The sequence below is a fragment of the Labrus mixtus genome, chromosome 23, assembly GCF_963584025.1.
Source record: "Labrus mixtus chromosome 23, fLabMix1.1, whole genome shotgun sequence".
NCBI lineage: Eukaryota > Metazoa > Chordata > Actinopteri > Labriformes > Labridae > Labrus > Labrus mixtus.
In genome coordinates, this window is record NC_083634.1 from 1,144,971 (window position 1) to 1,161,067 (window position 16,097).

The 16,097-nt window shown below is 43.7% G+C and overlaps 1 protein-coding gene across 1 annotated transcript in view; it reads right to left on the bottom strand.

Moving 5' to 3' along the window:
• dnah2 (dynein, axonemal, heavy chain 2) overlaps positions 1-16,097 on the bottom strand; it is an 85,001-nt gene that overhangs the window by 31,466 nt on the left and 37,438 nt on the right. The window contains 8 exon segments of the mRNA XM_061031981.1: positions 70-206; positions 572-689; positions 1,740-1,958; positions 2,818-3,089; positions 3,835-4,125; positions 9,434-9,515; positions 9,642-9,758; positions 9,861-9,981. Coding sequence (XP_060887964.1) covers positions 70-206; positions 572-689; positions 1,740-1,958; positions 2,818-3,089; positions 3,835-4,125; positions 9,434-9,515; positions 9,642-9,758; positions 9,861-9,981 — 1,357 coding nt within the window.

A 16,097-nucleotide genomic window follows, 5' to 3' on the forward strand; every position in this document is an offset into this window, starting at 1 on the left:
TAATGTAATAGTGAAATAATAATAATAATAATAAAAAGCAGTGACTCTGGTTTCTCATTCTGATCTCACCTGTTCGGGCATGGAAATTCTCTCTCCATTGATGAGTGTTAGCACCTTGTTGTCATCCATGACAGAGTTCATACTCTCTATCCAAAGTGTGTCAACAGGCCCGTCAAACACTATCCACTTCTCATCTGGTTTGTCATCTGAAGAATAAGGAACAGGTGCAAAGTGGGTTAAAAATGGAAAATTACATTTACATATGTTTGCAAAGTTGATATATCACAATATAAATGATGCTAACAATATTTATACAGAATGATTAATTGGTCAATGTACTGGTAATGCTTTGATATGTAGGTTCTTTTATCTAATAATTTGTATATAAAAAAAAAAATCCAACCTGTGGATATTTAGCTTGAAAACAAATTATTATGTCAAATGTTTCCATGTCGGGCTGAACGTTAGAAATTGCTACATTGGTTTGGCCAGAGGAAGAATTTTGGATCTTGAATCATTCTGTAGATTGTTGACTAAGACTACATGTACATGAAGAATGTGTTTTAAGGACCTGCGCAGGCAGTTCTCATGAGGGTGGAAAGCACTCCATCACTCTACTCATTGGTTGAGAGGTCATTCTCTCCATACAGCTCTCCTAGACTCATCGCCTTGGGGTTTAGAGGGAAATCCTGTTGTTCCAAAGGAGAGAGAATATGATAAACAAGTTGATGAAAAGTGCATTACAATAGCTGGACTATGTTTAGTAGTTTCATAGTTCAGAAGCTGGAAACACACAAGGACAGCTTTAATGCAAAAGGATTATACCTCTTCTGATTAGACACATTCTTAAGCTCTGTAGATGGCTAGAATTTGACTTTTAGACTGGTATAAACATGTATAAGACTAAAGGAAGGAAGAGACAGATGTGTTGTTTTATTAACAACTATCAGTTGAATTTCTCCATAATCTCAGATAGTGTAGAATAAGGACAGAGGAAAAGGAAAAACAAATGGGCAATGGTATGAATATAGAAGGATTAGTTGGAAGATAAGCAGGAGCCAGTAATATGTAAAGACAACATAAGAAGAAAACATTAACCTGATTATCACTGTGAAATATAAAAAAAATGGAAATGTCAACCCTAATTATGCACTTAATTTAAGTTTGTCTCTCCCAACCAATCAAATCAAAGAAATGCTTTAAAACTGAAGAAAGGTGGACAGTGGGGCAGCTGTTTGCTGTGGAAATAAGAGACATCCTTATTTGAATTTTAACAGCCATTGAATACTTAAGCTCTATTGCCTAGCCTGTCCTGGGAAGCCCGGATGTTTTATTTGACTTTTTTTTACTTTAATTTTTGGATCTGAATTTCAAAGAGGTAATTCTGAAGAAATACATTTAAATTTCAATATGAAGTATTTAGTAGCTGATATATAATAATTATGTCTCTTACTTTCTTCCATACTCCGTACATTGGGGCCAAGTGTACCCAAATATTGGAGCCTGCAAGCAATACACAACCATTTTTTTTTAACGTCATTGCTCAGGCGCTCCATTGTTTTTTCTTGAGAATAAGTAGGTGCAATCCATTGCCTAAGAGGCAATTGAAATAAAAACAAACAAAATGAAATTGTCAGTTTGCACAAATTTTACCAGCTGAACTAGTTTTGCTTAAAAAATAACTCTGAATGTTTGCCTTTTATTAAAGCAGTATTAGCCAATAAATGACTTTTTCCCACCAGGACCAACTGGAAACCAGGCACTCCCTTGTGATGCATGGCAGTGAGAGCACACTGCAGGATCCTCCAGGTAACACTCTTAGCGCTGCCAGTCTTTCCCACCAGCATGGTGGAGTGTCGAGAGTTTTTGGTCTCATAAAGTTGGATGACTTTTGTCAGTGCAAAAGCAGAAACCTGCAAACCATTCTGTTGAAGCTCCGCCTCTATAGCCTCCTTCAGCTGCAACAAAACCACAGAAAAAGATGGACGTATAGTCAGTGATGCATGCTGTCATGACAACCTCTGGGGTTAACATATTAACCCTATTCATGGGATTGTTGGATGGCCTGTCTGAACCCGGGCAGCCCCTTCTGTACATGGGGCTCGCGCACTAACCACTAGGCTACTGGTAACCCCTATTTGGAGTTTTAATTTGTTTTGCTGTTACTTAATAAAACATGGTCTAAAATACTTTCTATCTTCAGAGCAGGTTAGAATAAATGGGACAGCTGACACTGATAGAGTCGGTCAACTCTTAACCGGAAGGGCAGGGGTTTGATTCCCAGATCCTGCAGCCACATGCCTAATGTGTCCTTTGTGAGTGGTGCGTGAATGTGCATTAATGGGATTAGCGTGTTTGCACCTGACTATCATTAGCGCTAAAACCTTTGTGAATTAGACCATAACACGGAGCAGATAGCGGGAGCAAATGATGTTAAAGCTTTTAGTGCCCACAATCCATCTAAGTGAATGGGGCCATTGGTGTACAATCACAATAGGGGTGATCTGGACCGGATGAATTCTCTGCGCAGCCTTCTTCTGTGTCTGATGAGATGGAGGAGATGTGGTGGTAATGACTGTGTTGGGGTTTTGGCAGATTTTGTGGGTATGGTTTCTTCTTTGGCTTGGGTGAGTAGGTGGCTGAGGAGTGTTGCATGTTGATCCAGGTTCTGGGGAGTGGGAATTGGGGTGATGAGCTTGAGTTTTTCTTCTATGAATGATCTATAGGTATCCCAGTTTGCTGCTCTGTAGTTGTATTTTGTCTTTGTTATTGATTGAAGGTTGAAGGAGAAGGTGGTGAGAACTGGTAGGTGATCACTTGAGAGATGGTTTGTGGTGGTGGTGGTGAAACTCTTGTCGCCAGGTTGGGGGTGCATATGATGAGGTCCAGAATGTCTGTTTTGCCGGTCTGAGGGGATATGTAGGTGGGTTCATTTGTGTTGATTATTGATAGATTTGTGTCCTGTAGAATCTGTCTGAGTGTGGTTCCGCTTGTGTTTGTTTTCCTGCAGTGAAAGTCTGTGTGTTTGGCATTGAGGTCGCCCATTATCAGAGAGTGGCTGGGGTTGGAGGTGGCTTTGAGCAGAGGAGCTGAGGGTTTTATTCCAGGGGGACAATAGATGCTGGTGACTGTGATGGGATGATGTGAGTGGATTTAAATTTTTATTGCAACATATTCATTTCCATTGAGTTCCTGTGCTGAGAGTCCAAAATCTGTTTGACTGTATTCGATGTGATTTTTGATTAAGATGGCGACTCCTCCTCCTCCATGTCCTGTTTGGCGTTCTTTTCGGGTGATGTTGTAACCTGGGATGCTGATGCGTGATTTACTGGACAGAAGTGTTTCATTTATGGAGGCGACTGAGATGTTTTTGTTATTGAGTAGATTGATGAGTTCTTCTTTATTTCCTCTGATTCCTTGGATGTTTATGTGAAGGAAGGTGGTGTGGGTCATTATTAAAAGGAAAAAAGGTAGACAGATATTTATGATTCCTGGGTGGGGGATGAGGTCCTATATAATGAAGTGGGTGTGTTTTCTGATGCTTTGTAGTATTGATTCTATTTTATTGTCATCCATTGACAGTTTGCTGAGGTCATCGCGGAGGTGGGTGAGGCGAGTGCTGTCAGGACTGTGAGTATGGTGTGTGCTGGGGGAGTTGGTGGTGGATGGTTTCCTGACAGAGAGTCTGGCAGGTTGGGGCCTTCTGGTGGATGGGTTCATGTGTGAAAGGTAGATGGGGCAGGTCTTGGATGCAGCACAGTGTGGTCCTAAGCAGTTGGCAAATTTGGCTTCTCTTTTGTCTCTGGTGCAGACATCTGTCTCCACATCTGAGACATATGACAGGGTTATTGCAGTTGGATGATATGTGGTTAAACTGTTGGCATTTGAAGCACTGTCGGATGGTGGGTGGGGGCCGGGCCTTCTCCACTCTGTACTGAAACAGGTCCATAAAGAAGCCTTCGTGGAGAAGGCCAGCAGATTGGTTTGGGTCGGTAAGAAGGATCTTGATAAAGGTGGTTGGCTGTTGGGTGGTTTTGCTGATTATCCTGTGGATTTTGGAGATGTTGATGCCTTGTTGGTCCAGTTCCTGTTTGATTTGATCTTCTGTGATGTCAGTGTGGATGCCTTTAATGACCAGATGTTTGATGGGAGATTCAGATGGGGTTGTTCTGGGTTTTCGTGCTAGTCTACATGTGAATTTTGCTCCATTGAATGCATCTTCTGGCCAGGGTGAGTAGAGTGTTCAGGGAGTGGATGTCCATGGGGAAAATGGGGCTTGGGCTTGGGGTTTAAGTTTTTGTATTTCTTTGATGATGGCTTGGTTAGTGGAAAATTAACTGTTGGGGGTTTTGAAGTTTTCTGTTACAATGGGTGTGATGGTATGTTTTTCTGTTGATTCCCTTCTTGCTCTCTTTCTGGCACCGGAGTTGATTTCAGAGTATTTGTGCATGTTTGAATTTACTGTGTCTGAAAAGGTGGCAGAAAGTGGCGGGAGGGGGGTCTGTGGGTCTTTTCCGTTGAGGAGAATTTGTTCCATGGTGGTGAGGGTGAACTGCATTTGTGTGACAGCATTGTTGAGGGGGGTGAATTGGGTGTACTTGCTGAGTTCCGAATACAGATGGTTAAGTTGATCAAAGATGTTTTTGATGATGAGAGAGTCGATGTTATCTGTGGTCGGAGGGATTAGTGGAGAGGCTGATGGTTCGTCAGATGTGGGTGGTTTTGGATTTTGTGTAGGTGGTGGTGGTTTATCAGATTTGTTGGATTTGGCTAATTTCAGAGGTGGTAGTGATTTTTCTTTAATGGCTGAATTGGATAATGGCGGTACAGTATGGTCCATAGTTTCCAATTCCTGAAGTGTTGTGGTTATGAAGGTGCACACTGCTGGGTCAGTTGGAGGAGGTTAATTAACCATACTAATTAAACAAGCCCCAGTTATCTACCTTCAGTACCTTGGACAGCTCTTCACCATCTGCCTCACCACTGGACACTTTCCCTCACCCTGGAAAACAGCAATTGTTACAATGATCCATAAACCTGGCAAAGACCCTCACAACCCCACAAGCTACCGCCCCATCAGCCTCCTCAGCCACATCGGAAAACTCTTTGAAAGAATACTCACCTCCCGTCTCACCAACCATATCGAATCACTAGGACTCATCGCAATACACCATGCCGGCTTCAGGAAAGGCAGAACCACCACAGACAACATTCTCAGACTCTCAGAAGACATATACAGAAATTTCAATAAAAAACAAATTACCATCGCAATATTCTTTGACATTGAAAAAGCTCGTGACAAACTATGGCATAATGGACTCATCTACAGATTAATAGACAATAACCTCAGACAACCAAAACCCAACCAATCCATCATCTCAAGCTTCCTCAACAATCGACATATCAAAGTTAAAGTTTCCACCTCCATCTCCTTCACCCCCAAAGCAGGAGTTCCCCAAGGTTCTGTTCTCAGTCCCCTCCTTTTTCTCTTATACATCTCCGACATCTACTACCCCCCAGTCACCATAGCCAAAGTTTCACAGTTTACAGATGATCTTTGTTACTGGTCCACATCTAAATCCCCACAGCTTGCCGTTTCAAAACTTCAACAATGCATCACAGAAATAGAAGAATGGTCAAACCTCTGGAGAATCACCCTCAACCCCATCAAAACACAATGCGTCATCTTCACCGTCATCACCAAAAACCAAAACCTCTAGGTCCATCACATCAACCTCACATTACACAACCAGAAAATCAACATCAGTAAGGACGCAACATTTCTTGGCATAACATTTCAAAGCAACATGAGCTGGACCAAACACATCAAAAACCTGGAACAAAAAGCCAACAGCAGACTGAACCATCTCAAAGCCCTCTGCGGAAAGCATGGCGCATCACCCTCCACAGTTATCAAAGTCTATCTTTCATACATTTGTCCACTGTTTGAATATTCCGCAGCCTGGATCACGATCTCCAACCATCAACTCCAACGCCTGCAGATTATACAAAACAAAACACTGAAACTGGCCCATAGACTTCCATTCTACATCAACAACCACTACATCCATTACATATCTGGCATACAAACCATCTGCCAGAAACAACCCTGCCCTCTGGAAAACCATCATGGAAGCACAACAAACAGTCAACACCCCCCTGCCATTTATCCTGCAACTGACCAAAGAAACCCCAGCAACTCAACCCTCCATAACCCAGTAGTTTCCTCCCAGCCGATGCTGCCTGAACATATATCACACATCATGCACACACCCAGACAAATTGACAAAATACATTTTACATAGACACAAACGCACATTTCCTTTATGTTTGAATGTTTTCTTTTATTTATTTTTCGTTTAATTTTGGTGCCTTGGTCTGCATGTGCCCTGTAAACCTTAAGTCCTCTGCCTCCTGCCCCCTCAGCTGACATAACTGAACCCCCCCACCCTACGGATAGAAAAGGGCAGAAGCCCTGAACTATCCCACCAGGATCCTGATGATTTAGCCTTAGCCCCTACACCGAGGGAAGAAGTGTTACAAATGGTGGACTCCAGTGCGAAGCGTACGACAGAAGACCTTCCACCGGCTGGTCCCCTACCTAAAAAATATCGGTCTTTTGCTAGAACAGCAGCAGACAAAGACCGGAGTAGAACTCGAATCAACATTGGGCTGGCATTTCCACGATGGAGAGCCCTACGCTCAACAAAGGGGCTCGAACACGACTCTGAGCTGGCATTGCTTCTCCTGGATGCGTAAGTACCCCGATAGATTCCTAGTGGTCCTGGCATAAACGTTTCTATTTTTTAGTCACTGACTAGAGAAAAAAAAATAATATCATACGCTCTGCTTATTTGAATGGTACTTAAGTGTTTAAAAGCATGGTCTTTCCGTGTAATGTGCAATGTAAAGCTACGACCTAACTACAATATGCTAACATTAGCCTGCTAGCACAACAATGCCGGCCACAGACTCGAGCTAAAACATGCATTCTTTCTAGATATTTAAACACCATTGATTGTTTGTTTGATCAATGTGGTTATTCTCATTTGCTGCTTTATAGTACAACAGAACTGGCTTCGAAGCGTTAGGCAACATCTGAGTAGGCCAAGCCGAAGTAGTTGCAAAGCTAACGAGTTGCATATGAGCGGTTATGAACAGTTGGGTATTATTACGAAAATATATAAGGTCGTTTTTTGAATTTCCCTACTCCAGCTATGATGTAGCAGATACTTTAGTTAGAAATCTTTTATAGTAACGTCCAAGCTCAGGCTGTCTGTTGGCATGCTCTCGGCTAAACTATGGTGGGTCACTAATCTAAATAATGCTATCAGCTTGGCACTCATTATGCAGAAATCACATGAGGCTAAGTTTCGCAATGCTTTTGTTGTTGCTGTCATCATGTGATAAATACTTTACATGTAGCTACTGAGATTCTCTACAATACAGATGCATGAAAACAATGTTTTGGCTGGGGAGATCAAACTTATTGTTTGTAAGGATAATTGAATTCATGTGTGCTGTTATTTCTTTCAGATTTGAAAAAGGTCCTGCAGGCCAGGATTGTGTCGAGGAGGCTCTGTTCAGGAGCAGGGATGCCCCTGACAAGGGAACAGCGTCCCGCATCAAAACAAAAGTGCCTTTTGCTACGACCCTCGAACCAATCACTTCAAACGCACCTTTTTTTTTATGCACTATGACTTTATGGACTTTGTCAAACAAATACCCATTTTGCACCAATGGTGCTGTTTTATCACAGGCTGCTAAGTTCAATAATATCAGCATGGTCTATTTTTTCTTTTCAAGATGTACGAACACATTTTGCATTTTTTGTCTAAATGTTCAGAGCATTATTTCAATAAATAAATACTTACCAACAGCTTTTTAATTGTTTTTTTCTGTAAATTTGTTGGCTTATTTAGTCTTTAATCTTTGTCCCCCCCAAAAATCGAACTCAATTACAGTATGATAGTCACATGCTGTAATGACTATACTTGTCTGTGTAGACATGTCAAAAATATGCATACATGCTTCTGCTTTGTAAATATTAACAGCTCACTGTCATGTAATTATAAGCAAGAACACTGTGGCTTACTTGTGTGTTTTCACTAGCTAATGCATAGAAGAGGAAACCTTTTACTTCCTACTAGAAAATGTGTGTGGTTTTCACAGATCATGATGAGGATATGCAAATGCAATTGATCAGACCTTTCACATCACAAAATTAGATTTATTAAAAAAAATGCAACATTAAATAATTCTAACGGAATACAAAGCACTTCAAACAAGTTGGTGTTGGCATTTGATGCCCCAAATGTGCATGTAGCCACATGTAAAAGAAGTTTTGCTAGTGGCCAGGAATATATCCAGTATACTGAGCATAGGGATCAGGCCACTTGTAATCCTCCACACACAGCAGCTGGGAATTACCAACCGGTTTCCAATATATAAAGCTTCTGTATGCAGCAAAGCAGTACTCCTGGTTGTCTTGCGCTGGCTCCCTTGCCCTGCCAAGTAGAGTGATGTCCTCCCTGAAGTTCCTGTGGACCCGCAAAACACCTTCATCAAGGCAGTAAAGGGCGAATGATGCCAAACGGCTGAAGCAATTGCCTCGGACACTCGACCGGCCCCTCGTCGACGGTAGCTATTCACTGCAGCCTGCTTCAGCAGCCATACCGACATCCGACTGTAAAGAAATGGCAAACATTCAGAGGGATTCAAGTGAAAACACTTATTCATTGCTGTTTCTAGCATTTTACAATCACCGAAATTATTCTAATGGTAAAAGATGGCTAACTAGTAGTAGCAGTGCAAACTGCAAGCTGCAAATTACTTTCGCCTACTCCGGAGTAGAATACAAAAAATAGCTCCTAACACAGGTGAATATCTTCGGGATATAAAAAAATAGACTTAAGGTTGTCTGGGAGCTCGGACCGACCAGCATAACCTTGGAAGAAGAATGAATGACTCAGTCTTTGACTGACTGGCGGCGGCGCGACCAGTCACAGCGGCCCCTCTCTCTCCCGATAGAGCGGTGTTTTCTTCTTTTTCTAACTTTTCTTTTGACTTTTCTCCGTGTTTTACTATGGAAAAACACAATTACAGCCGTCGATTTTTACTGGACTTAAACAGTAACAGCCTTTCTGTGGAGTTATTACCCGAATCACTGAGACAACAGCTTCAGACAGATTTTTCATCATCGCTGGGGATTTTAACCATGCAAATCTCAAGACGGTTTTACCCCACTTCCACCAACACGTGACCTTTCCCACAAGAGAAGGTAACATTCTGGACATGATTTACACATCAGTTAAAGGTGCTTACAAAGCTTCACCCCTCCCCCACATCGGCCACTCTGACCATATCAGTGTCATGCTAATGCCAGCTTACAGACCCAGGGTTAAAGTCACCAAACCAGTTCTGAAGCAGGTACGTGTGTGGCCAGAGGGGGCCTCTGCTGCACTACAAGACTGCTTTGATACCACAGACTGGGAGATGTTCAAGCAGGCAGCCACCTACAACAACCACACAGACATTGAGGAGTATTCTGACACTGTTACCTCCTACATTAACAAATGCATTGCTGATGTCACCACCACCAGAACCATCACCACCCGGGCTAACCAAAAGCCATGGCTGACAGGAGAGGTACGCGGGCTACTGAGGGCCAGGAACACCGCCTTCAGAGCTGGGGACGCAGCCTGCCTGATAACAGCGAGGGCCAACCTGTCCCGTGGCATCAGGGAAGCCAAACGCAGCTACACACAAAAAATAACCGGACACTTCAAGGACAGCAGAGACGCGCAGAGCCTGTGGCGTGGTATCCAGACCATCACGGACTACAAACCCAAGCCACAGACCTGTGACAGCAACACCTCTCTTTTGAACGACCTCAACAGCTTCTTTGCCAGGTTTGAAGCACACAACAGCACGCCCCCACAGAAGGCCACCCCCCTCCCCACGACCAGACCCTGTGCCTGACTGCAGCCAGCGTGAAGAGAACCTTCTCCAAGATCAACACTCGCAAGGCTGCAGGTCCAGACAACATTCCTGGCCGTGTGCTGAAGGACTGTGCAGAGGAGCTCAAAGATGTCTTCACAGACATTTTCAACGCTTCTCTGAGTCAGGCTGTTGTTCCGTCGTGCTTCAAAGCCACCACCATCATACCCGTTCCAAAGAAGCCCTCACCATCCACTTTCAATGACTATCGACCCGTTGCACTGACCCCCATCGCCATGAAGTGCTTTGAAAGGTTAGTCATGGCCCACATCAAATCCACCCTCCCCGCCACCCTGGACCCCTACCAGTTTGCATACCGAGGTAACAGATCCACCGAGGATCTGTTCTGCTCTTCACCCAGCCCTCACCCACCTGGACACCAAAAACTCATATGTCAGAATGCTGTTCATAGACTTTAGTTCAGCATTCAACCCCATCATCCCTCAGCAGCTGATCGGCAAACTGGACCAGCTGGGGCTCAGCACTTCCCTGTGCAACTGGCTGCTGGACTTCCTCAGCGAGAGGCCTCAGACAGTGCGGGTCGGCGGCAGCACATCAAAAACCACCGTCATGAGCACTGGGGCCCCCCAAGGTTGTGTGCTCAGCCCCCTGCTCTTCACGCTGCTGACCCACGACTGCGCTCCATCCTTCAGCAGCAACCACATTGCGTTCGCGGACGACACAACAGTGGTTGGTCTCATCTCCAACAACGATGAGACGCACTACAGGATGGAGGTCAGCCAACTGGCCACATGGTGTTGTCGACTTCCGGAGAGTCCCCACTCCTAAACCCCCACTGACCATCGACGGTGCTGCTGTGGAGAGAGTGAGCAGCACCAAGTTCCTGGGGGTTCACATCAGTGAGGATCTCTCCTGGACAACCAACACCACATCACTGGCCAAGAAGTCCCAGCAGCGCCTCTACTTCCTCCGCAAGCTGAAGAGAGCACGAGCCCCCCCAACCATCATGTGCTCCTTCTACAGAGGCACCATCGAGAGCATCCTGACCAGCTGCATCACTGTGTGGCTTGGGAGCTGCACTGCTGCCAACCGCAAGACTCTGCAGCGCACAGTGAAGGCTGCTGAACGGATTATCGGTGTCCCACTCCCCTCTCTTCTGGACCTCTACAGTACCCGCCTCACCCGCAAAGCAACCAGCATTGTGTGTGACCCCACCCACCCCTCACACAGCCTCCTGCCATCGGGGAGACGGTACCACAGCCTGCGGGCCGGCTCCACCAGACTGGGAAACAGCTTCTTCCACCAAGCTGTCAGGAAGCTTAACTCTCTCCCCTCTCTTCCTTCCCCCCCTCTGCCCCCACAAACACTGGATGTTGAAACCCCCTCCCGTTTGCCACCAAGAACTCTGGAACAATAACTAATTATCAATCAGTTTAATGCACACTGCACATATTAGTTACTTTTTCTTAAAATTTTATTTTATTTACCATTTTGCACAATTTAGAATTTATTACTGTAAATATTATTTATCTTATTTTTACCTCATTTTATTGTATCTATTTTACCTTATCTTTTTACCTCATTTTGGTTGTATTGCACCGCGGGTCGTAGACAAACGCAATTTCGATTCCACTGTATGTCTGGCATATTTTGAAATTGACAATAAAGTTGACTTTGACTTTGCTTTGAATCGAGACTAAATACAACAATAACAAAAACTGAAAAAGATCATTATCTAAACAAAATAATAATTAAAACACCAACTCAGAATGTTACAAACAATTATTAACAATATCATTATCTGTCAAACTTAATACTCTACTTATTTTTTTTATTAAAAGATGGCAACTTTAAATGCAATATATACAGGTACACATTAATATTAACTTACCAGGATTCATAGTGATAAAAATTCCACATGATCGGACAAGACTGTTGGGCCACGCAGACTTAGGACAGTCAAACCATGGACTTGGGCCTTTCAGTTATTTACTGAGATCACAAAGAGGCCTAAAAGGACTCTTTATCCCAGAATCCCCTGCGGTACTTCACACCTACGTGTGACGTAAAGGGGGGACCGGAACCTGAGGGAGACCCCACAGGAAGGCGGCCAGGTGACAAAACTCTGAGACTCCCCTCGTTCAACCTCTTTCCACGTGCTGACTTGAAGTGCTCGGAGACCCAAGCTCACCTCTTGTTTCCTGCAACAATCTTCCTTTGTTTTAAGTTTTGGCGCGCAGGTAATCCGCGGCCGGCAGTGTTCCAAATTCCGAGCTCGGATTGTCCAGTGAACGCATCTCAGTTTCTCGGAGAGCGTTAGGCTATAACAGATTATCAGAAAGATAACGGTCTTATTCCGTCCTTCAACGAAAGGACATCAACGGACATCTTTCCCCTCGACGGAGAACCAACGAAGCCGTTCTTGCCGTAAGGGACCCTCGCTGCCATCAGACGACTCTACACCAGGACAGACAGAAGATCTGTTTTATCGCCGGACTCCTTTTTCCTTCACCGATCGCAGGCAAAGCGATTTACAAGTGAGGCTTAATTAGGTCTGGGCAGAATTAGCTTTAGAGAGTGTTTTTAACAATTGTTTGATTGAAGCAGAAACTGTCATTTTTATCTTTGTTGGACCGTCGCGTCCTGAGTTTTACCTGTTTAAAACTCTTGTTGTTTCCGTTTCGGACCGCTGCGTCCTATATGTGTTTAGTGTAACAGCGTTATAACCGGGTATTATTCTTCTGATCAGAAAGGCCAGTGTAAGCCGTATTAACTTGAATTCGGCCATTGGTTTGTTTCTGTGAATGAAGGGAATTACTCCGAGTTGTGGTGCGGGATTCGGACTGTGATCCGGCCTCTTCAGGCACGCATTTCTCTCCACCTCTACGCTCCTCTTCTATCCTTTTTTTCTTCCCCTTTGACTAACACACACGCCCACACATACACAGAGATCTGTATACTCGCGGCCATCCAGACGCCTCAGAGACACAGATCGTGTAGGGCCGAACTCGGTCTCTTTTAGACATTAAGGCCACATTAGGTCTTTGTTAGGTGTGTGCCATCGGAAGGGCGACCACGTGGGACGAAGCCATCTCCCCCCCCTCTCTCTCTCACACACACACCCCTTCCACAAGCCGTGCTTGATTATGTTTGTTTGCTTAGATTAGTTTATGATAGTTATTTGTTTGATTAAGTTCATTGATTTTGGATTTATGTTGCTTTGTTTAAATAAATTCTGTTATAATTTAAGAGAGCAGTTGTTTGTGATTACTGGTGTATTTGCATTGTGATATAAGCTGGGTGCGAAGGCTTTGTGTACGGATTTCACGCCTTCAATTTCTTAAATATAGTTATTAATTATTAATAATATTAGTAATTAAATAACTAATTTGAGACTGATTTGAGTGATATTTTGGTTATATTTCCCTGAGTACAGGTTGGTGCCCCAAAACGAGATTAAACATAGTTTAATGATATTTTATTTATATTATTAATAATTAGAAATAATTATTAAAGAATATAACCAAAGTTGACTTGATACAACCCCAACAAGACGTATGTGCTGTCCATCAAAGTGGAACTTGGTTTGTTTGGCCGAGAGGGCAGACAAGATGGAGAGGATCTGCTGGGCCACTACAGACAACACCTCGATGTTGATACGATTGAACTCGTCGAAGCAACCCCACGCTCCTGTCTGTTCAGGGTGGAAATTAAAACAAAATAATCTTTGTATAACTCTTTTTCATTAGCTTGATAACAAAGCAACTGTCATGTTTTGATCATACCGACCTGGGGCCGTTTCAATGAGCAGGTTAAGTCTGTTAATCCTGAGATGTGGGAAACTCTGGGTTTCTGGTTTCAGAGACGGCGGTCACTGAAACCCGAGAAAGAGTGGTAACCCTAGGCCGTTCCAGAGAAAGGTAACTTAAACTTAAATATTATATGTTAGGCATACAGCCTACTATAGCCTATAAAACTGTCTTTTAGTCGAGGAGCGTCGAGATGAAGGGGTTGCATTACTCAGCAGGGAATAAGAGCCTACATTTACATCGGGAGATGTTCATTTAATTAGGGCTAATTAAGAACTAAACAGGATAAAGGTGAGAGGACAATTAGCCTGTGTGAATACAGTATTATGTTGGGGATAAAGCTAATGCACATTCAAATAGACATTCAATGAAGATTACTTTGTTTAATCGGCCAATGTCAAATATGATTAAAATAAGGTAGCCTAGTTTGTTCTTATATTTCATTTTGAGCTGCTTTAAAGTTGTGGTTAATACCAATCCACCAGTTTTCACTTGCAATAGGCTATTATAATTCTGATTAAATATTAAATGAATAGACTGAGCAGCACCTGAGCAGAGCAGCGAGCAGCACCTGAGCAGAGCAGCGAGCAGCACCTGAGCTGAACAGCAAGCAGCACCTGAGCTGAGCAGCGAGCAGCGTACTACGGGTGAGCGTATTGCATCATTTTCTGTTCTGTTCTCCTCTGTACTGTGTTACTGTGTACCTACTCTTAGCTTAGCTTAGCAGTTAGCTTTACAATGGCTTCTTTTTCTGTCTCTCCCTCTCCTGCTCTCTCCTGCTCTACGTGTCAGATGTTAAGTTACTCCTCGTCCTCCTTTAGTGATAATGATACATGTAAGAAATGTAGTTTATTTTTAGCTTTGGAGGCGAGGGTGTCTGAGTTAGAGAGATGGCTCCGCACCATTGAGTCAGAGCCATCGTATGCAGCAGTAGTTAGCCAGCCACCTGTAGCCGGTGCGGGCCGACATAGCTTGGCTTCCCCCCTGGTAGCTCCCGAGCAGCCGGGAGGCAGTGGCTGGGTTACTGTCCGAGGGAAGCATAGTCGAAAATCGAAGCACACGGCTCCCCACCAACCACTTCACGTTTCAAACAAATTTTCCCCACTCAGCGACACACCCGCTGAGAATAAAACTCTGATTATTGGAGACTCCATAGTCCGAAACGTGAAGCTAGTGAAGTCAGCAGGCATAGTTAGGTGTATACCCGGGGCCAGAGCGGGCGACATCGCATCTCATTTAAAGTTGCTGACAAAGACTAAAGGTAGATTTGATACAATCGTAATTCATGTCGGCACTAATGACTCCCGACTACGCCAGTCGGAAGTCACTAAGGTTAATGTGGAGTCGGTGTGTACTTTTGCTAAGACGATGTCAGACTCCGTAGTGTTCTCTGGACCCCTCCCAAATCAGACCAGTGATGACATGTATAGCTGCATGTCATCACTCAACCGCTGGCTGTCGAGGTGGTGTCCAGCACATGATGTGGGCTTCATAGATAACTGGCAGTCTTTTTGGGGAAAACCTGGTCTGCTAGCTAGAGACGGCATCCATCCCACTTTGGACGGTGCAGCTCTATTATCTAGAAACATAGCAGAGGTTATTAGTCCAAAACCCTGACAACAACACAGAGTTCAGACCAGGAGGCAGAGCTGCAGTCTTACACACTTCTCTGCGCCTCCCTTAGATCTGTCTCCCAGTCACTATAGCTGTAATTCTGAATCGAACTGTAGTTATACTATAGGTACTGTGTATGTCCCCTGGCCCAGACCCATTTTTATAAGTCATCCAAATGGCGTAAATCGTCAAAATCTCACTAGAATCAAAACTACGAATATGATTTTGCTAAAAAATCAGAAAATTCACTGCAGACTTTTGAACATTAGGTCCTTAGCATCCAAATCTCTTTTAGTGAATGATCTGATATCAGATCAGCACATTGATTTACTTTTTTTGACTGAAACCTGGCTGTGTCGAGATGAATATGTTAGTTTAAATGAATCCACTCCTCCCAGTCATTTTACACCGGACGAGGTGGTGGAGTAGCAGCTATTTTTAAGTCTTCTAGTTAACCCTCGACCAAAGCTGAATTTTTCTTCTTTTGAAAGCCTTGTTCTTAGTCTTCCACATCCAGTCTCAAGAACCTTTCAGCCAGTTCTAGTTGTTGTAGTTTACCGCCCTCCTGGCCCATATTCTGAATTTCTATCTGAATTTGCAGAATTTTTATCAGATTTAGTCCTTAGCAGTGATAGAATAATTGTTGTAGGTGACTTCAATATCCATGTGGATGTTGATAATGATAGCCTTAGCACAGCTTTCATGTCATTATTA